At 37.3% G+C, this 22869-nt stretch overlaps 1 protein-coding gene across 14 annotated transcripts in view; it reads left to right on the top strand.

Moving 5' to 3' along the window:
* Positions 1-22869, top strand: part of Rfx3 (regulatory factor X, 3 (influences HLA class II expression)) — a 252949-nt gene that overhangs the window by 154406 nt on the left and 75674 nt on the right. For 11 of the 14 annotated variants that reach the window (XR_003952761.1, XR_003952760.1, XR_877668.3 and 8 more), the window contains 2 exons: positions 10295-10553; positions 22783-22857. Coding sequence is in view for 11 of the 14 variants with exons in the window: in NM_011265.3 (NP_035395.2) it covers positions 10295-10553; positions 22783-22857 (334 nt within the window). In the remaining 3 variants the exon portion in view is untranslated. The remainder of the gene's footprint in view (positions 1-10294; positions 10554-22782; positions 22858-22869) is intronic. The other 3 variants (XM_030250796.1, XM_006526784.4, XM_030250795.1) reach the window with 1 other exon arrangement.

The raw sequence follows: 22869 nt of genomic DNA, 5'->3' as shown, positions 1-22869 counted from the left end.
AATTCTTTACATTGCCAACTGCATTTCATAGTGCACTTTTACATCTATTAGCCTGTGTATGTGAGTTATGTGAGTACCAAGAACAAAGGGTACCTTGTGAGAATAGGTTTTTCCCTCTTACCATGTTGGCTTCAGGAATATCAGGCGTGGTGGCATACGCCTGTGACTGATAAGCCACAGGCTCCTTTGTTCTTTATTGTACATATTTAACCATCCCATGTAATAAATACAAGTTAAATGAATTTATGTCATTTGAAAACTATAGAAAAATATCATTTTTAAAGTTGATTCTTTAAATTTATAAGAATTGTTTAAGTGCAAAACTGATTCCAAAGAAACTGTCTAGTGCTAACACATATTTTCTGTGGCCACTAGTTCAGTTGATTAGATCATGGCTAATGAGGTCTAGGTCATGAGTTCACTTGCTACAAAGTCCAATTAGCTTTGATCTGGACTGTGTGGGCCTAGATTGCATCTCCAATTCCAAGGATCATGTCACAGTGAGCACTCTTGGTCAGGGGAGAAGATGTGCCTTTTAAAACCCCTCATTACTAGCAAATATACATTTTGAATAGGAGTTCTGAAGTATCCCCTTTACAATCAACAAGGAAATGCCATCATCTTGCTGTGAATTATATCCAGGATTTTAGTGAGTAGATGACTATGAATATTTTTCTCAGGCATCAAAATAATTACTTTTTCATCATAAGCCATTTGAATCTTTCTGTAATTTTATATTACAGCCATTAGACTGCATACAGTTCGTGGATCAGATGCCCATCTGAGGTCATTTGTATTCTTAGTTTTTATTTAATAGACTTCCATATGTGTTAGGAAAGTATGATCTTCATTCTTCTGTTGTGTCACACTGAATTAATAGGCAGTTAGTATTTGATCTCTGACTTAGACCTCAGAGTCCCACTTCTGTGTATAATAACCACGTTTTGCTAATGATACTCCTAGAGGAGAGGGACTCTGATCATTGCCATGAACTTTCAAGCACCCAATATATGACCCTACAACCTGCACACTCTTAGGAAGTCTGGTCTCTAAGCCTGTGTTACCAGCATTCTCATTTCATGTAGACATAATGTACAGGGTCTCACTCAGGAGGTGATGACAGCACTCACAGATGCGTGTAATCACTTATGAGAATGTGTAATCATCATAATTTGCTGAAACTAAAGTGTTTACCTGGTTCTTGCTGTGAATATTGACAATTACTGCTAGCATAACAGGCTTAACAGTGTGGGTTAGCAAGTAGGCATGGATTTCAATTGAACAATTGAGACTATTTTACCTTGCTGGCTGTTGACACAGAATCATTGCTTTTGACTCAAGGGAAAGGGTAATAACTCCATCCATTCTTCAGCTTATTTTATTCATGTTCTGGAGGAACCTAAGCTGTATCTCCCAAAGATATTTCCCCAAAATCTAGGCCATAGTTATATTTTTGTACAAATTCTTAAAACTTACAATTTCCAGTCATCTGTGTTACTGTAATTGAACTAGCCAAGGAATATCTCATACCACAATCAGAGAGTTCTTTTGCAGTCACAATCTCTTGGTTAGTAATAAATCAGATATATATATATATATATATATATATATATATATATATATATATATATATATATATATTTAAACAGATCTTGCCTCAAGTTGATTTGTAAAAACAGCATGGGATACTGGTCATCTGTAAATAGCGTGTGGGTAGATGTGTCACAGCCAACCATCTGTCTTCACATTGGCAGGAACCTTTTCTATGGGGCCTTCACAGGGGCCTGGGCACCTTTGGGAGCCTGAGCTGGAGCTACGGCCTCTGCCTTGATGTGAACCTTGGGCTTTGGTTGGCAGAGCCTATGCCCCTTGGCCACGTAGCTTCGAATCTGCTTCCCAAGCTTGGAGTGAGCGATGAAAGCCAGGCAGCTGAGTTTGCGGCTGGGGCCCTTTGGCATCTTGGGTTTGATGGCCTGAGGCTTCACCAGGGTCTTGATGGCCTCTGCGCGTGCACTCACTGCCTTTGCATTGCTGGCCTGCATCTTCTTCAGGCCTTTCTTGTGCTTCTTGGCAAAGCGCATGTTCCTCAGCAACTTGGGGTCAACCCCCTTAAGAGATTCGTATCTTTGTGACCGGGTTTCTTGATGCCGTTTCTGTGCCATTTGCGGGACTGGTTGTGTGTGGTGTGGTTCTTGGACTTGGCCATGTCTGCACGGTAACCCGCGGCTCCCGCAGCGCCTGAGACCAGAAGAGATGAAATCAGATCTTTAAAATAAAAGTCTTTTTCTGCGTTGTTCCTTCCTCTTTTGACTTCTACCCTCCCCCACAGTCATGCACCATGATTTTCAGAGTGGAAAGAATCTTGTAATCTAAACTATGGCAAAATTAGGAAGTCTGTTTTATAATGGCTTTTAAAAATGTGAGCCATAAATGAAAATTGTCTGTTGTTTAGAGGTGATCATTCTTTAGGATGTAAAGGCATCCATTGTTTGCACAGCTGTGAAGGCTGTGGGTCAACTCTGTCACCGTTCTTCTTGAGATAGTACATTTGTCATCAACTAATGGAAGACATTTCCCAAACTATCTTCTATAAAGTATGAGTTCCTTAAAAGCATACTGTGCTTAGACAAGTGGTAAAAAATGTGTAACAGTATTCATGAAGATCCCCAATAACTAATAGAGCTATTGAGGTTTTAAAAATCCTGCATTTGGGAGAAAAGAAAGTCAGTATTTAGGAAAGAAACTCAGTATTTCCAAAACTTTTACACAGTATACTTTGGAAGATGATACTTTTGACATTTGTAATTTATTTAAAATCCATAAGCATGAGAACAAAATGGGACTCAATTTTCTTGAAACTCTTATGGTTAGTACATTGTCTGAAGGTCCCCACTTACCTCTCCCATCTACTTCAAATGATTAATAAGAAACCACTTCAACTTATTCTTTTCCTCCTTAAGTAACACAGCCGAATTTCAGAATTTGCAGGTAAAATTAGGTTTTCTTATTATCTATCAAATCATCTTTCCTTAGAAGAAATGAGTTCATGGAGTTTCTGTAACTAAGGGGAGATGATGCTTTCTTCGTTTGTGTTTCTACCGATGCATAGTCTAAGATGTGCAGGAGCTGGTGTGGGCATCCACTTCCAATTTAGAGCTCACCAGCTCACTGGTTCATTGGAAGCCTTCTTGGAGGGAGAAATGACCTTGTGTGAGAAGAACTTTTATGTCTCTTCACAATTAGAGAAAGGCTTCTGGTGTTATCTACATAAATACTCCCATCTCTCCAAAGATGAAAGGCATTCAAATGTCGCTGCTTAGCATGTCAGAGTTGGAAAGACTGATATCATTTCTTCCTACCCCTTTCACAGACAAATAAACTGAAGCGCAGTGGTGGAAGCCAGCTGGCTTGCCTCCAGTGTGCATTGCTTTTTAGTGATCTACAGAGACTGACTTATTTGAAGTTTTTTGAATGCTGATTTCTTTCTTTTTCTTTTCTCTCTTTCTTTCTAGAAATGTTATATATAGTATTTACATAGTTACTGTAGAAAGAAACAAAACTTGCAATATTTAAAAACTAATTATTAAAAATCACTATTATACCTATTAAACTCTATGGTTTTTATTAAATTAGCATCTACTCCTTTAAGTTTAGATCTATTTTGTAAATATTCAAGGAAAATAAATGTATTGTTTGGGTAGTATCAGACCGTGTAGGAAAGCCTATCTTTAGTGAGTTTGTAACATTAGAATTGTCCCATTACTATATTATATTTTTAAATTCAATTTATGGTATGAAATTTACACGCTATTTATTTTCTTAATTTACTCATATCATCTTGTTGGATTTTATAATGGCAATTCTATTATTGGCATGATATTCAAAACCTTGATAAAATGCAAAGTACGTAATTTAGAGGTATTGTATTATGGACTTATATATGAGGCTCTAGAACCTGAAAAAAATGGAATAAAGATGGTTAAACCTTAGCTCAGTTGGCTTAGTCATTCTAATGAATAAGCAAGTAGAGAATATTCAGAGGTATGCTTAACCATGGTGTATGCCAAGGCAGCATTAACTAACTGAATTAAAAGGGTGAGACTCCTGGCGTTTATGTAGAGCATAGATTGAACTCTGAGGAAGCTTCTGCCAGAAAACAAACAACACACACACACACACACACACACGCACGCACGCATGCACGCACGCACGCACGCACACACACACACACACACACACACACACACACACACACACACACACACATCCATGCTTCCACATCCATTTTAAAATGTGGATACATATGAGGATAATAGCAAGGTTTTGCTTTAGCTGTAGAAGTCATGTGATGAGTCATATTCACAACTCTTAGCCTTTGGCAGTTTGTCTGAAACAAACAAAGTGGACATAGGACATCTTTCTAATGTGCATAAAGCTGCCTAGAAATTTGGCTATTTCAGGAAAGTTCAGTCAAGAAAAAGACACCTAACAGACCATACCTGAGATTTTCCTCGAATGTGTTTAGGAGATTTCTGAGGAAAATAATATTCAAGCAAGAAATGAAGGGGAAAAAAATGAAAGATGCATTCAGTGTTTATAGTATGAAAAACTGATTGTGGTACCCAAAGAGCCACTTCTTCCAGTACAGAATGACTTCATTTCTCTTGGTGTTTTAAAACAATCACTCTTCAAAGCTGAGTGTGATGACACATACCTGTCTGGCATGTGAGAGGCTGACTTGGAGAATCTCGAGTCCAGTCAGGCCTAGATTACACTGTGAGAATCGTCTCATAAACACCAAAACCACACAACCCAAATAGCAGTGGTGGTGGTAGTGGTTCTGGTGATGATGGTGATACATTCTAGGGACTGATTTAGGAGCTTTAACATTTAAATTTAGTAAGATTTGTAGGTGTTGTGAGTTACTTTAGTTTCATTTGGGCTCTCAAGATACCATTTAACAAGGTAATGTTTGCTTCCCAAAGATTAAAATCAATGAGGATATTATAGCCTACTTCTAGTATCAACTCAGTATTTGAAAGTCATTGTGTGTGTGTGTGTGTGTGTGTGTGTGTGTGTGTGTGTGTGTGATCAGATCAAGATCAAAATTAGACAATCCATGCCCCTCCTTTCCTAATTATGTTTTTTTTATACTCATTTAGACATGGCATGTCTTAAATACTATGTGTCTATGAAACAACTAAGCCAACTTTGTGGTTCATACATGGTGCTCTGTAACCTTGGTATGCTCTTTGGTGCCTGCTCCCTTCTCTTGTTCTATGACTATTTTCTAGCCCGTGGATCATTCCCAGCTAGAAGAAAATGTGAAAACTAGAGTAGCTTGCTTTCCATAGCCAATTTTCATGCTGACTGGAGGGTTATGTAGCAATATCCATATTGATAAAACTGCTGGAATTAACACAGGCTTCTTTCTATCTTCTTACCTGCCTCTGACTTCTCTATCAGCCCTTCTTCAGCATTGAGGGTCCCACTCTGAGTAAGAAGAGTTGTAACTGAGGAAATGCAATTCTAAATCACAACAGAAAAATCTAAGAACCTGTTACTATCCTTTAGAATGGTCCCTTCTTAGTTATTTGTAGATATAATTTATGTGTGTAAAGTCATAAGTTCTTTCCATAAGATTCAGAACATGAGCTGAGTTTGAGTGTTAAATCTTTGTTTCATAAATGTTTAACTTTGGTCAAATCCTTTGAATTGATCCAAATTGTATTTACTCAGATTATGTGTGAAACATGAGTTGTATCAGTCAAAAAATCACCATACAAATTAAAGAACGCATGACTCTGGCTGTTCAACTCAATGTCCTTTCCAAGCTGACTCACTCAATGTGGCTTCTCTAGGCTTCTCACTGAATAAGCGATCCCTGTAAAACTGTCCCAGTAAAACTCTCCTCTCTCTTTCTGCCTGACTCTCTTAAGTTACCTCTCTGCTTTTCTTGTGAGAGTTGGGCATATCCTTATCTCTGATCCATTCCGTCAAAGCTTTCTCTGATTTGTCATTTTGTCTGCCCCTCAATTAGATGTCACTCTCAAACATGGCTGGTTCCTACAAACTAACCTTACTTTTTATTGTTTGGGATTAAAGGTATGTATTAAGTACTTGTCTATATTCCAGCTAGACCATACTGTAACTCCAGAGTATGCGTTCTCCAGCTGAATCACATAGATCTAAAAGGTTTTTGGATATGATCCCTTACCAGAGCAGCCTTGTTGATAGGTTAAAATTCCTCTATGACTATGTAGAATGTGTTGCATAGTAAATAGTCAAAACCCATGAGCTGTCTTTAGCTGTTACTGTGTCTGTAATTTGTAAAGCATCTCCATAGAGTGCATACTCACATATCACTCTTAGCCTCTGAAAAAAGAAGCCATGTCTTCTTTATATCAGTATTTATTGCCCTGTATGTATTTATAACAACTCATTTGACTATAATTTACGCCAACATCAGGTTGTCTTGATTTATTTTATTAAATGAGGCTCTTTTATATTCAGTGGACATAAATTAGCATGAACTTCTCTTTCTTTCAATATAAATGTGAAATCAACATGGCTATCTTTATTTTATTAAATATAGAAGACTTCTAGTTTGGGAAATTATGGCAATGATAAGAATTTTACATATATTTTAAATGGCATTTTCAGTTTTTTAAAAATATTCTTTGCAAACAGATACTGATTGTATATAGCTTCTTTGTTAGGGGTGCAAGCCTGTGCTCACCTCCCCTTCTCATTGCTGGGGCCATATCTGGTATGTACATGTACAGGCCCCACGAGTGCTGCCACAGTCTCTGAGTTCATATGAGCATCAGTCCTGTTGTGTCTGGAAAACACTATTTCATTGCACTCATCCCTTCTCAGTTTTCCATACAGATGCCTGGGCCCTGAGGAAGGGTTTAAAGAATGCATCTCATTTAGTATTGACTGATCCAAAGCCTCTCACTCTGCACTTTATCCAGTCTCCTGTTAGTTCCCATCAACTACAAGACGCTTCTCGCATGATGGCTGAGTGAGACACTAGTCTGTGGTTAGAGCAGAATGTCATGAGGAGTCATGAAAATTAACATTCATATAATTTATATAAATTGCAAGTATTGTGATGGGTTAAATTTTCTCATTGAAAATGTAAAAGTCTTAGCTTCACACAATTTCTTATGATTAACAAAACTTTGAAAATGTTTATTGAAATTTATAAAGCAGAATATTATGGCCAATAGAAGTTGTGTTTAAGTTACTGGCTATTCACTGTGCTCACTCTGTATAGGGACTGTATTGTGTTGCGATTATAGATAGAAGTGATGTACCCTTTCATGCAAGTACAGATACTTGAGTGAGTTAGCAGTCAGCCTTTTGGAAGCTGTATTATAGCCATACAAAGTGGCTGTGGTAAGCCAAGATGCAGAAAATAAGTCTGAGATGAGGAGCTTATGCTGAACCTGTAAGGGTGATTAGAACAAAGGGAGAGATTTGGGAGAAATAACAAAGTTCTCCAAGCAAAGCAAAAAGACTGGAGAAAATGGTACTTTCTGAAGGAAAATGGTAGCCATTGTGTTGTTATTGAAGTAAGCATTTAAGAACATGACCATTACTGAGTTCTGAGGTTATGTGCAAACTAATCCTGGTGCTTCCTGTAAAGTTTTGAGCAGTTTTTGAAGGTAAGGAAGACTTTTGAAAGCAGGAGTCATGGGAAGATTTTTTTTTTAGTAAAATTTTGTTTCCATATTTATATTTTAGAAAAATTCCCATGGCAGCAAAATTGGAGGAAAACTGGCAGAGATCCAGGTTTGAAGAAGGAAAACCAAGTAGAAGGCAGCTATAATAAATAGTGTTGTGAATTAAGGATTATGAGGATGGAAAGGCATATTGTAGAATTCCATGATTTATTTAAAAGGAAATTTTAGGATTTAGTGGCTTATAACAGCATAAAGGAAGCATTAGCTTGAATGTCAAAAACTGGTGTTGGAGGTATTATTCTCTGCTCTAAGAAGGGCATAAAAGAACAAGAACTTTTGAGGGTACTTAATAGCATAGATTTTTCTCTTCTCTTTGTCCTTTTTATTGAAAATAGATTCTTTTCTCATGTAATATATCCTAATTACAGTTTCTACTCCCTCTCCCTCTCCTCCTCCGAGTTGCTCACCTCCGCCCTCTGCTCTGGATCCAGTCCCTTCCAGCCTCTCATTTAAAAAAGGCCAGGCTTCTAAAAGATCACAACCAAACCTAACAAAATAAAATATTAGATAAAGCAAAAAGCAGCAGGTTGAGGCAACCCAACAGAAGGAAATGGCCTTCAAGAATGGGCGCAAGAATCAAGGACCTACTCATCACACACTTGGGGGTCCCATAAAGAATACTATATATAATATATACACAGAAGACCTGGTGCAGATCTCTGTCAGCTCTGTGGTGCTGCTTCAGTCTCTTGAGTTCATATGAGCTTTGCTCAGATGATTCAGAGATCCTTGTTCTGCCGGTGTCTTTCATCCCCTTTGGCTCTTACACTCTTTCCATCTCTTTAACATTTTTCCCTGAACTCTATGGGAAGGGATTTGATGAATACACTCCATTTAGTGCTGTGTGTTCCAAGGACTCTATTTGTAATGTCTGGCTATGGGTATCTGCATCTGTTCCCATCTACTATAGGAGGCAGTCTCCCTGATAACAAGTGAATAAGGCATTGATCTATGAGTACAGCAAAATATTATTAGGAGTCATTTTATTGATCCATTTTTAGTGCTTTTTCTTAAGTCTCTTGGCTGTGTAGTCTCTGGTTCTTGGTCACCCAAGCAGTGTTGGGTATGGGTTCTGTCTCACAGAGTGAGTGGGCCATAAGTCAATAAGACATTGGTTGGCTACTGCCATGAGTTCTGTGCCATATTTCCTTAGCTTGTAATTTAGACAGGACTGATTATAGGAAAAAGGTTTTGTGGCTGATTTCGTGTTTGCATTTTTCTTTTTGTAGCCTAGCGAGTTCCTTCCCACACCAAAGACAGAACATAGAGGTCAATTCTGTGGGTGTCTAGAAATAACTGTTGACTCTTAGAAACTTAGATATTAAAATTCTTAAATTAGAACTTGAAAAGAAAAGTTTCCTAACTCTAGATAGCTTAACATGAGTACATGTGTGTCTTGTGGAACGTGATAAAGGCCTGTGGTTTAAGGTAAATTAACAAGAAATGCAGCAAGCACAAACACTAGCATATTGAACACACCAGGAATATGGAGATCAAAAAAGAGGTTTGAGTGTTAACAGTGCATGTAAGGAGTGGTCATGAAATGCCCCAGAAAACAAAGCACTGTCCTAGTTGATACCCAAAGGACTTGATGCCTACCCAATAGTCAGGTTTGGCCACAGTAGGAATGGAGCTAGAGAATAGCAAGAACTGGAAATGTTAGTTTAGCCTTTGAATTTGAGCATGTGAAGTGTTTGTGGCTGTACATTTTTATATTTCTGTGCTTTTGTAATGTCTTGTGAGCTTTTGCATATTACAAAATAAAAGAAATGTAAAAGTATGTTATAATGTAAGATGTCATCAACTGAAAGTAAAAGAATCAGATAAGCTTAATCAGAACAGACAAAGAGGAAAGGGGCGACATGGAGTGGTCAGCAGTGTCACTCTGCAGGCAGGTCAAAGAGACAAGGCTGACGGGAGCCTTCTAACCTGGTATTTACATTAGGTCACAAGTGACCTTATTAAAAGCCATTTCACTGGAAGGCTAAGGTCAGAGGCTTGACCAGACCTTTTGGGAAATGGAAAGTAAGCACATGAAGGCGGCACAGTCATTAAGTGTAGAGTGTAAACGAGAAAGCTGCCAGATAGAAGTGCACACTGTGTCAGCTCCAGATCCTTCTTCAGACATGAAGGATGATCACTAGTCATCCAGGGATGGAGGTGGCCGAGAGATGGACTGTCAGCCAGCTCCCTGTGTTGCAGATCCTAGTCTTCCTAACACTCACACATACCTGAGATTTCAAATGAAAGGAAGGAATTGCTTAACAGACTTGCAGAGAATTGACCTATTCTTAGTTGGAGATGTGCTCCTATAGTGAGTATAACACTGTAGTACAAAACCAAGTTAAGGTTCTCTTTAAAGAAACAGACATTTAATTTGAATATCCAACCATTGGTAGAAATAGTATTTCACAGAAAAAATATAAATTTTAACAGGATTCAGAGGCTATATATTATTGATGTATTTTAAAATATATTGGTATTAAAGAGAACAATCATGATATAAACAAGCTAATAAATTTCTTCTTTGTTTTCTTCTAAAGCCGAACAACAACTTATCCCTACACAGAAACACAGATGTACAGCCAAAACACTGGAGGAAATTACTTTGATACTCAAGGAAGTTCTGCCCAGGTGACAACTGTGGTGTCCTCCCACAGTATGGTGGGTACTGGTGGGATTCAGATGGGCGTCACAGGAGGACAACTCATCAGCAGCTCGGGAGGAACCTATTTGATCGGCAATTCAATGGAGAACTCTGGTCACTCAGTGACACACACAACTCGGGCCTCCCCAGCAACAGTGAGTGTTTAAGGTTTAATTTACATTAGCTCCTGTGGCTTCTCGTGTACTGTTTTTCTCTATGGAGAGAAACAAATCACATAAATATGAGTTGGGCAAATTGTGTGAAGCAGTTTTCCTATCCTGGCACATTAGAAGATGTAACAGGTAGCATTATGAAAAGAACATTACTGACATGTATACCCCAGTTCAGTAAGTAGGAAGCTTTTTATCAGTAATAGAAAGCTAGATTTAGATAAATGAATTTTTCTAATGCAAATATTGACTTTGTTGCTTGGGGCTCTGGAGTTCTAGCACACAGAGATTGAGGCAAAACAATTGCAGAGAAGTCAAGGCCAGCCTGAGTTATATACCACCTGTACTATATTTTATTTAATATATATTTAAAAACCCGGTTTTCCTTTACAACAGAAAGCCACATGTGCTTGATTTGCCTATTGATATTAGTACTAAACCTAAAACAATTGTGTGGATGCATGCCTGTCAGTCATCCTAGCTCATGGGAGGGAGGGATATGAGGATTGGAAGTTTGAGGCCAGTCTGAGCTATGTCATGTGACCCTCTGGTCACAAAGAAAGCCTCTGGGAAACTCTGATGACAGGTGACTCACATGTGAGTCACTTGTGCTGGTGCTCATCACAGGTATGGGCAAATGATAGCATAAGGCCACATCTTTGCATAGCACTTTTCAAGTATTTAAATTTAAATATGCAGTTTGACACAAAAGCATGACATGTCAGCATGAGAGTATTAATTTATTGAAATGCTGTCAGAAATAGAGGAAGTTAGGTGCCATTTGATACCATCAAGCTGTAACCTCAACTATGCATAAAAAAGAATGATCATCTAAGATAGCAGTGGAATTAATTGATTTGTGCTTGAGCTCTATGAACTAGTCATGCTGGTGGGCCAGGGCTGTAGCTCAGTGGCATCATGACAGTCGTCCTGAGTTACAGAAGTGGGAGTGCAGTGCTGGGGATCTGAATGAATCCACACACTGTCCTCATGGTGTCTCTCTCCATGGCCATTGTTCTTGAAGTGAAAGGAGACAGTGAGTAGGGGAGAGAACAGCAGCAGTGAGAGGCTTAGACCTTTCACTGGGCAGGATTCTTCATGATGTTCTCTGTACATTGTAATAATGATGCTTCCATCATTATTATTGCCTTTTTCCTATTCAAATTTTAAACCACTATTTTAATTCAGTGTTTTTCTAACATTTGAACAGCTGTTCTTAGTGTACAGAGGTTTTGTTTTGTTTTGTTTTGTTTTGTTTTCAGCCAATATCAAATTAAATGGAGAGATACTTGAAGCAATCCCACTATTTTCTACATATTTTCCAAGTGTTCTTTATATGTATTGTCCCTTGTTTCTAATAATTTTACAATTGTAAATTTTCAGTCATACAAATATTTATATTCATTGCAAAATAAAGTTGCCACTACTTGGCCATACCCTCTCTGGCCGTGCCACTGTACCAACAAAGCACAGTGCTGTGCTAAAGGATTAGGAGACATAGACAAACCACTAGGTTTACATTTGTTACAAGAGGAAAACGACCCCAGCAGCTAATAGCATGCCTATTCAGATATGTGTCAGATGCTGTCTGCAGTGCTAAGGGAGTCCCTGCGGTTTCTCAAACCTCGTGTGCTGTCTCCTCTGTGTTTCACCCATTCTCTCATACTCACGTGCCCTCTTGGGATCCCATCCTTTCCTGCTCAGCTCTGAGAGCCATTTCCGTTTGCCTTCATGCCTGGGTTAGCTCCCTAAATATCCTCAGTAACAACTTGATTAATGTTTACTTAATTTATAAGCTCTGGTGCTGAATTATGTAAATATCATAGTTCAGGTCATTTTAATATATAGTTATAAGTACTAAAAAGGACAACTGTATCATTTTTTTTCAACCGTGGATGCCTTTGTTTTTCTATACAGAGTATACAAGATGTTACTCCTAGAGTTTCCACTGTACGACTTGGAAGAGTTTATTATTATATCAGCTTTCAATTAAGCCTTTTTACATTAATACTTCCTTTAAACCAAAAAGCGCATAAAAGTTGACTATGAAGAGAAATACTGTATCTGCGGGCTCTCATTGAAATCCATGATAGTTATCTGTATGTCCAAGCCTCTCTACGCATCTGCCAGGCTTTACTATGTCTCCTTAGATTGATCACTGAGCTACATATTTGATTTGTATCACACTTCAGTAATGCTGCACATATTAGCTCAAATCACAGTGTGATTTCTCTTGTCATTTTATAGTTTTATTTTAGTATAGCACACTAGCAGAATTTAAGTGTTCTTTAGCCCTGGAACTTTCCGTAGTGTTCTCCTCCTGCCAAATGCTGAAAACAATACATTTTTCTAGTATTTTGATTCTTAGAAATCAGGCATGCTTTTAGTAGGTGCTGAGTCACCAAATGACTTTCTTGCTGTCATTTTTTTTTCCAGTCGCCATAAAACCTTAGAAAAGCGTGTCTGTGAGCAGTGTTTGGCAGCTTCTTGTTGGTTGAGATTCAAGTGTGTCTCTTTACAATGAGGCATATGCTCTATGCCATTTAAGTTCAGGATTTTTCTGGCTGGTCTTATGCTTGTAATGTGTAGCATAAATAATATAAGTGACTGTAGGAATCACTGATGCTTTAGCTCAAACGTCGGCTGCAGAAAATAGAGTCACCTCTCTCCATCTGTGTATTTCATCTGCATGGATTCAACTTAACTCGCAGAAAATACTTAGGAAATTATTTTGGTGAACATGTACATACTTTCTGCTTGTGATTGCCCGCCCAAATGGTATAGTATATTAACTATTTTTCTAGCATATTTATGTAGCTTTAAGTATTATAAGTAATCCAGAGACAATATAAATCATCTGGCATGTGAGATAGCTCAGCACCTAAAAGTATGTTCCACCATACCTGATGGCCTGGAGAAAAGAAGTGGACTCTCAAAAGTTGCCCTCTTACTTCCACACGTGTATACACACACACACATACTACACACACACATTTCTTTTTCTTTTTTTTTAAAGAAAGTATACAGAGTGTTCTGGTAGACTATATGTAACTATTACCATATCTTTATCTATAAGAGCATCTGGTATCTGACGAATATCATGGGAAACAAGGACAACCATAGTCAACTACTGTGCCATTACTGAAGAGCTGAGCAGCAAGTGCAGAACATCATTAATTCACTCCATTCCATTGATAGGAAATCATTTAAGTCATTTATGACACTTGGGAAGAGCAGCTAAACACCATGACTCATTTCCTTGCCAGCGGTGCTCTGTCTTGGTCCTCAGCATAACTTCCTTGATGATGCTTTTACACAATTAACTTGTGTCTGTACGGAAATATTCTCATTTAAGATTATTAGGAATAACACCACTTTCTAAGAAAAGTTTAATGTGCAAATAGCTCCCTATGACATACTGATGAAGAAGGATGATAACTGAACATAAAGACCACCCCCTGGGATACTTTGCTGCCCAGCTGAAAAACTATTGTTGGAATCATTTTTGCTCTACTGCAGTCATCTCTGGATTATCCGTAGAATTTTCATTTCAAGTATAATTACTTTTGCTTTATAACTTTAAATGGAAAAAAGCTTTATTAGAGTGATATAATAGTTCATATTTGGCTTGTGATAATGATAATGACTTTTATATTACATTATGGTACAAACTATCAATATTCGTTGAAAATAGTACCATTCCTTTTACTTTATCATGTAGTTAATAAGAGCCCATATTCTTATAAATTATATACGTATATGTCTCTATGTGTACATATATATTTTATATATACATATATAAAAGACTTTCTGCTGATACTAAGACGTTTAAGAAATATTAACAGTTTTGTTGGAGTCCAGCTAAGTTGCAGTGTGAATAAGTATTTTAGTTTATATTCAGTTTAAATTAGGAATCTGTTGTTGCAATTTCATAGACCTTAACATTTTGGGAGTCGGTTGTTATTGTGAGTTGGGACTTACTACACCCCTGCCCTGTGACTATATCACTATTTTCTTCATTTTATTTGAAATTCTTGATTTTATTTTTAGTTAGAATCTTTTTTTATAGAATTTTGAACTCTGATAGTGAAACAGTTTTCATTTATAGAACAAAAACTTGTCAATACAGTGATATTTTTGTTCCCACCCAAGCATATTTGATCGTACCCTTTTCCAAACAGTAAATAGTAATATGTTTTAAGAAGCTTAATCACTCCTCTGTTAAGTCACCTTTGGGTTTTATAATCAGTATTGCTTTTATTCTTCTTAACTAGATACTATCCCATTAAGCATTTTAAGACAGTGATATAAAATTTTAGGATTTATGTGTAATAGTATTTATATACATTTAAAAGGTTTTGAAAAAATTAGATCCTGTCAAGGAGCATGAGAAAAATATATTGAATGTAATATTATATATCTCTTCTAGTTAATGTAAAATATAATATACCTTAACTATTTGGAGGAAACTTCAGTGATTATCTACTATTATGTGATAAAATTTAGACTAACTCATATAATTTGGAGGAATCTAAGGGTTCATTTTAAAATTGTAGGTGCTCCTTTTCCCCTAGGCTTTAAGTTTCCATGAATCCAGTGTAAGGTATGCTCTTCCTAAAACAATAAGTATTTTTAACTCCCCAGAAAATTTGCCTCCTTATTACCTTCTGAATATTTCAAGATTTCAGTTAATTTTATATGAATTATTCAAATTACACATTGAAAAGGTCAAATAACACGCGTGCTATGACTACCTCTCACCTCCAACCTCTTTTGTCTTCTCAGAAGCACTCAATGCTACCAAGTTTTTAAGTTTCATTCTAGAAATATTTCAGTAACCTTGCAAACAGAATAATTGGTTAATTTTTTTAGAGAAATGATAACAAAAATAATTTTTTGCCTCTAACAAGGACCTTTTCTATCAGTTTATATATAGCTTTATTTATAAAAATAGTTACATTAAACATAGCCAGTTAGTTGGTCGATTTATCTTGCCTATCGGAAGATATTTAATAGTGGTCTTTGGGCCATAGCATAGGCATATAAAACAATGTAGTCATATAACATGGAAATTGCTTTGTTTATGTAAGGCTAAGCTGGGGGAAGATAATTTTTAAATTGGGAATATGAATAACTGTATATGTCAGGCTTTTTACTATATGAAAATGATTTAGTGTTCCAACTAGGATAAGCGTTTAAGAAACAGTACCTATATGAGCAAAAGCACACATGACCTTAACATTTCGTATTAAGACCAAACTGAGCCCTCAAGTGAAACTTTAGAGTACCAAGAATCTTCTGCTTTCAACACAAAATCATAAATTGAGAAGGCTTCTGGAACCTCGTTTTTAAAGTACTTAATAAAGTGGGACTGGGACTGGCCTGCAGTCTTCATTTCTACATCCATGTTCCATTCAGCCGTCAGTTCCAGCAGCTCCAGCCCCAGCAGATGAGAAGTAGAGGCAGTAAGTTCACGTTTAAGGTTTAGGACATTCCTGTCCTACAAATATCGATAAACCAGAATGGCATGCCTCCAGTCTTCTGTGCAGACAGAGTTTTCCTGAATTGAGACAAGAGTTTATAGTAATGACTAGTATTTGGAGGGGATATAGTTTGTATTGATTGGCACAGCATTTCAAAGGCATAAATATATCATAATATTCCAGAAAAAGCTTCATTTTACTTATACAAACTCTGAATTAGGAAGATTAATTAAAGCTTACAGAAAGGGAAATACATTGTATCTCTCATACCCACTTGTATTGTTTTTGGCTTCATCTTCCTTAGATTTATAAATCAAACTTCAGATGTACTAGTTGAAAGTACTATAAGCTTTGAAGGGAAAATCACTAACTTAATGGTTCATTCATAAAAATGTGGTATATAGATAAAGAATGATATATTAAAACACTGTTTTCTATAACGTCTAAGTCAGCATTAGATCCATAAAGTTGACTACTTCTCCCCAATTTAGTGGGGAACTGCAACACATGCATATGGATAATTAGCAGTTCTGTTGTGAGCAGGATTTCCTCATGTGCCCGTGTTTAGAAGTTCAGTTTCCTCAACATGAGTGTGACTGCATTTGCTGTGTGCTTAGTTACAGTTATGTTTACTGTCCATAGAACTAGCTTCTTTATCGTGTTGTATTTTGCTTATGTAGATAAGGTTCAACTCTTACTGTGGTAAATTTCATAGCATAGAAGGTTTATAATATAGCCACAGATGTTATGAATCATTTTACACATTCATTTCATTTTGGGGATATAAGTTTAGTGAGTTTTCCATTTGATAAGATCTTGTTACTCAGTGTTTTTAGACAAGTACTTTTTTTGTTTGTTTGTTTTCGAGACAGGGTTTCTCTGTGTAGTCCTGGCTGTCCTGGAACTCACTTTGTAGACCAGGCTGGCCTTGAACTCAGAAATCCACCTGCTTCTGCCTCCCGAGTGCTGGGATTAAAGGCATGTGCCACTAAGCCTGGCTAGACAAATACTTTTTGTGTAGCCAAGGTCAGACTACTTATCCTCTGTGTACATATCCCTGGAGCTAGCTTCATACACCTGTGCAACCTACCACACATAACAAGGTTTGATTGTTTTTTTTTCTTTAATGTGCTCTCAAAAGTAAAGGAAAAAGTAATTAAGCAAGAACCTGCAACAAAATATAAAAATGAAGGGGAAACTTAAAAATCAGAATTTGAGATGATGTGACTGTATCTATTACATTATCTGTATCATACAATTACAGAGAATCAAATGCAACCATTTTAAGAGATTTAGTGAAGTAGCTTCAAACTCTGGCATCAATAATTTAAAATGCAGGCAGTGTTAGGAGATACAGTGGGAACAAAGTTATAACGTACAGTTTAGCAGTGATAAATTTTTATCACTTTTAATAAATATAGTTAAAAATACTCTGAGGTACTAAGATTGAAATTAAACCCAAGTTTCAGGTAGTGCTCCTCGATTAGACTGTTGGAAGTTTTGAGAATGAAAACAAGGTCTAAATTTAATTTAAAAACTCAAAACTAGACGGGCTTGGTGGCGCATGCCTTTATTCCCAGCACTTGGGAGGCAGAGGCAGGTGGATTTCTGAGTTCGAGGCCAGCCTGGTCTACAAAATGAGTTCCAGGACACCCAGGGCTACACAGAGAAACCCTGTCTCGAAAAACAAAAACAAAAAACAAACAAACAAACAAAACCTCAAAACTATTCCAGTTCAAACTTTTGAGTTGACAGTGACTGTTTTGTATTTGTTTTCATGTATGAGTTTGAATTATCTCTTCTTCCATATTTGTAACATTTCACAGAAACACTATGTGTGTGCATGCATGTGCGCATGTGAGTGTGTGGATGCTTTCTGGACTTTGAACTGAGAGTCATGTGCATGCTAAGCTGTGCTCTATTACTGAACAATCTCACCAGCTTCTTAGTTATTTTCTTTTGCTGCCATCTTCATCAGTCATCTGAATGACCCCAAGCTGTGTCCCCATAGACTACGTCCATGGAACTAGCTCCATTTCTGAAGGCAAGAGTGGAAATCTATCCTTAAAACCCCAGGCTGCTTTGTATCCTCCCTCTCTCTCTCTCATTGTATCACTTTTAAAGTACAATGTCAAACTTTTAAAATTTTTACTAGATTAATTTTTTTGAGTCACCAAAATCATGGTTGTCTTCTAGTGGTTTTGCTAATGTTACGTGTAAAGTTGCCTAAAAAGGGAAAGCTCAAACCAAATAATACTTAGATGTCAAAGTCTCTCTTTAAATAGAGCACTTGCCTGCTTATGCTGCTTTAGTAGTAGCAATAGTTTGACTTTGGCAAAGAGGAAGGAAACCCTTTGATTGCATTTGAGTGCAGTGTTCCTAGTATAGACTCTACAAAGCATCACTGGCCCCCATCCCCAGAGCTGCGACTTAGTGACTGTGGGCAAGAGGCCCAGGATTTGCAGTTCTAACAAATTATAGTAATTACTGATATTGCAGTGATTATACAGACTGCATACAATAGTAAAGTTGTTGTTAGTTCTCAGAATAAACTGGGAAAGGCTAGGACCATTTGCAAACATAAGCTTGATCTTAAGCCCCATCATTTCAGCAGAGTCCTAAAGGATAATTCTAGCCCCGAGCTTCTTTAGTGGGTCCGTCATCATAGCCTGGTTTTATTGGACTCATAGATGGGGAAGCAGTAGGGTCACAGAGTAATCACAGGACACCCAGCCAAAACAATGCTTTTATTTCACAATCATCTAAATTTAAACAGCAACTGTTAACAGAATATATCTGAATAATATACATTTCTGATCCACACGTTTTCTTCTTTTTCTCCTAAATACTTTCAGAAGAACTTCAGGTAATAAAATAAAATCACAACCCAGCTTAAACCTGTGTTCATATATTTTACAAATTCTCTAAATTCATAAAACTGTCAATTAAAATTGGAAAGATTTCATATATTACAATGTTTGTAAGCCCTAAAACTTGTTTGTCCTAATTGCTTAGCTGTAACTGTCAGCATACCATCGTTCATTATTTTCTGAACAAAGATGTAAAGTAAAATTTTGGCTAGATGTGTTTCTGGACACCTTCAGGTTTTTTTGAAGAATTAAATCAAAAACCTGTTTTGAATCTCTCATCAGCTTCTTCTGAGTATTGTATCGTCTGATCAACACTTTGCCTGAAGGTAGAGTTTTAAGAGCAGTATTAGAGCCGATGCCTTCGCTTCCTCGGTAGGAGAAAGGCAGGTTTTTGTGCATTTCTCGGACCTCTTGGGAGGAAAAGGCTCTAAGTGGATCTTTAGAAAACACTCCACCATTTGCCCTGAGCTGCTGGTGGTTTAACAACCTCCTGTAAGGCTTTGGAAATTTTTCACTTCCATGAGACATGCCTTTACATTGATACCCAGGCCGTTTGTTTGTAAGTGCATATGCTCATATATGTCTTTGTGTCAGTGTGCATATACGTGACTGAAACCAAAACTCCTCCAAGTGATATCTAGACCATGTGTAGTGAGCTATGCTTATTCCCTGCTCTGATGAATTTCTTTAAACACATAGCCACACTGCTCGGGAGGCTTTCAATGGTTATAGCACCTTCAGAATTCTGGTTCTCCACCGCAGCTTAAGTTCCACTTTTACAACCTCTCTAAAGGGAGTCTGATCCTGCCGTATATCTCCTAATCAATACATCTGGGAAGAGTTGTACAAGACTTGATGATTCCTTCAGTCTTACATCTTTCATGCCAGAAAAACCACTGTCATGTGGATGATTATGTGCATGTGTGTGTGTCTGTGTGGTGCATGTGTGTATCTGTGTGGGGGTAAGGTATGCCCATGAGTGCAGCTTCCCACAGAAGCCAAAGCAGTCACATCATCCTGGAGCTAGACTTACTTCTGATGTGAACTGCCTAATGTGGTTCCTGAGAGCTCAGACTCTGAAAGAGCAGACTGCACTTTTAGGTTCTAAGCCTTTAAGTCATGATGCTGTCAACATAGGTAAGTATGGTGAATAATTACCATGCTGCAAACTAAATGCGACCAGCCTTAATATGTCTTACATGAAATGAGTTAACCATTAATTTTAAGTTTAGCCCTGCTTAAGTTTTTTGTATTAAAGCAGAATAAAGTCAGATTCTTTTCTAGCATATAACCTTAATGACCTCTAGTCTATTTATCAATAGAGTCCTACTGCCCTCTCTGAAACCTAATGATTGAGGGCTCTCCTATTCCTGTCTCACTCTCTCTCTTTTTTAATTAATTAATTAATTAGTTAGTTTGTTTGTTTGTTTGTTTGTTTTTTCGAGACAGGGTTTCTCTGTATAGCCCTGGCTGTCCTGGAACTTACTCTGTAGACCAGGCTGACCTTGAACTCAGAAATCCACCTGCCTCTGCCTCCCGAATGCTGAGATTCCCTCTTAGTTGCTCCTCTGTTATGTCTCACAGACCACCCTAGAGGTACACTTTACTCTCCTAGGTGCTTCATAATGTAGTCAGGTTAACAGTCAAGATGCTGCATCACGGGTTTCTATCCCGGACAAGCTGCCTTCATTATCCTTTTCCTAATTTGAGCACACCCTCTGCTTTTTTGCTTCCTGACTCACTTCAGCTCCTGCTTCCTAGCACACACTTTCCTAGTGTGTTCACTAGGGAATACTTTTATTTTAGTACGAATTTTAAATTCAGGGAAAATGTAAAGGATGAGAAAATATGTACAGGTTTATAACTCTTCTGAAATATATTTTGTCTCAGTACAGGGCTAACAGTTTTGATCATATTCTCAGAAGTTGTTATATTGTAGGGATAAATTATAAAAAACCAATACCTCCCAGACAATCAGTATATCTATCCTGGTGGATGTAGCTGGACCTGTTTCTGTTTGCCATTTTGCCTTGTTTCCCAGAGCTCCTTGCTACTGGCCCCAGAAAGTATCGAGGGTGGATTGGTTCTTTTCCTGACAACCTGGCCTTGCAGAGAATCAAATACCACCACAGCAGCAACTTTAGTAAAGGAAAGAGATTCCTAAGGAAGCCAGTTGCTGGCTGATCTCACTTAACACTGCTGTCTCTCAAACCCTTAGTGAGGATTTATTCTTGAATGTGATTCAGCTGTTTTAATTCTGATAATTTTTGCCTTTTACTTAAACCCATAAAATCACGTTATTTATTTATTAAAATGTAATCTCAGTTCAAATTTTCACCCTCAAACTTAAAAAAAAATGTAAACAATTTAGCAAAGTACAGTTTTGAGAGCACGTTATTCTTAGGTGTGCTTTGTTATCACAGGAGTGATTCCAGCTATCTTATGCTCTTGTCTTTTCTGAGATTTAAAACCAGGCTGAAGAGATGACTCAGCAGTTATGAGCATTGACTGCTCTTCCAGAGGACTCAGGTTCATTTCCCAGCGCCCATATGGCAGCTTGGCAGCTCACAACTGTCTGTAACTCCAGTATCTAACACCCTCGTGCAGACATACATGCAGGCAAAACACCAGTGCACATGAAATAAAAATAAATAATATTTAAAATATGGGTTTAATTAAAAGTGTTCATTTAACTCCTTAAGTATATATAATATGTATATTCTAAAATGTGATCTTTTTAAATGTAAACAATAGCACTTCTGTTTGTTTTCAAGTTTAATGCTCTCTGTTAGCATCTCAATTGGTGTAGAGAATGATTTAAAAGGCACTTTGCCTGGTTTTATGATCTCAAAAACAGATAACTATAGAATAAATTATTGCACGTTTGTTATGAATTTATAACTGCTTCACTAAATTGTCGATATAATCATATTGTTAAAAATAAGGAAATTTATTTTCTCAAATTGCATAACGAAAGTTTTAATTATCTGGTATTTTACTCTACATCAGTTTCCAAATGCATACTTTTCAGTCCCTATCTTGATAGCATGTGTCACGGTGCTGTGAGCAGGAGGACAGCTGTCTTACGTAGGAGGTCATCAAGACTGCCTGGGGCTTGTCCCTGGAAGCTCTGGCTTAAGCATGAGTTTGTGACTGCCCATGGTGGAGTGGGATTACAGTGAATAGAACTGACTCTGTTCTTGTCCATTTTTTGCTGGCTCTGAGTTATTTTCTCTTCTATTCCTTTTCCTGCTGTTATTTCTAATATTTCTGCTTCATCATCATGTCCTAAAATATAATAGAGACCATAGCCACATCGGATTGCTCACCTGACTGACCTTCCCTTCCAAGTTTCACTGCTAGAGTAAAAGAAGGATGTGTAGATTTACCAGCTTTTAGAGTTTTTGTAGCTTGCATTAAAATACTAATGCATATTAAATTCAGATTCCGTTTTATGATTTTTATTTTGTGACAGAATAGAACAAATGTTAAACATGCTTTAGGGATGAGACTATAGAGAGAGGGGCTAATACCCCACATCTTGAACCATGCAAGTAAAAAAATAGTTTCTTATAACTAGAAAGACCTGCCCGGGTTCTTGATCCTTCGGTCTCCGTACTGACTTTAATTACAAAGTGTTTAGAAAGGATTACTCTTGTAATTGAGGTTATTATTAATGTGCATATTATATTTCATTCTCTAGGGACAGAAAAGCTGTGGGGGGAACACATTTAGTGATAGCTATTCATTAGCCATCGTGGAAGAATGAATTAGACTTTAAGAATCGATCAAAACTTCTCTGGTCAGCCTTTTATTACTATCTTGTCTTGAGCCCTTTTTTTTAATGACATTTATTATCAGATTGAAATGGCGATTGAGACGCTGCAAAAGTCTGACGGTCTGTCCACTCACAGAAGCTCTCTTCTCAACAGCCATGTAAGTTGCCTC

Source organism: Mus musculus, chromosome 19 (assembly GCF_000001635.26).
Source record: "Mus musculus strain C57BL/6J chromosome 19, GRCm38.p6 C57BL/6J".
Taxonomy (NCBI): Eukaryota; Metazoa; Chordata; class Mammalia; order Rodentia; family Muridae; genus Mus; species Mus musculus.
Note: the sequence above shows the minus strand (reverse complement) of the source record. Positions and strands in the feature narration are given on the sequence as shown.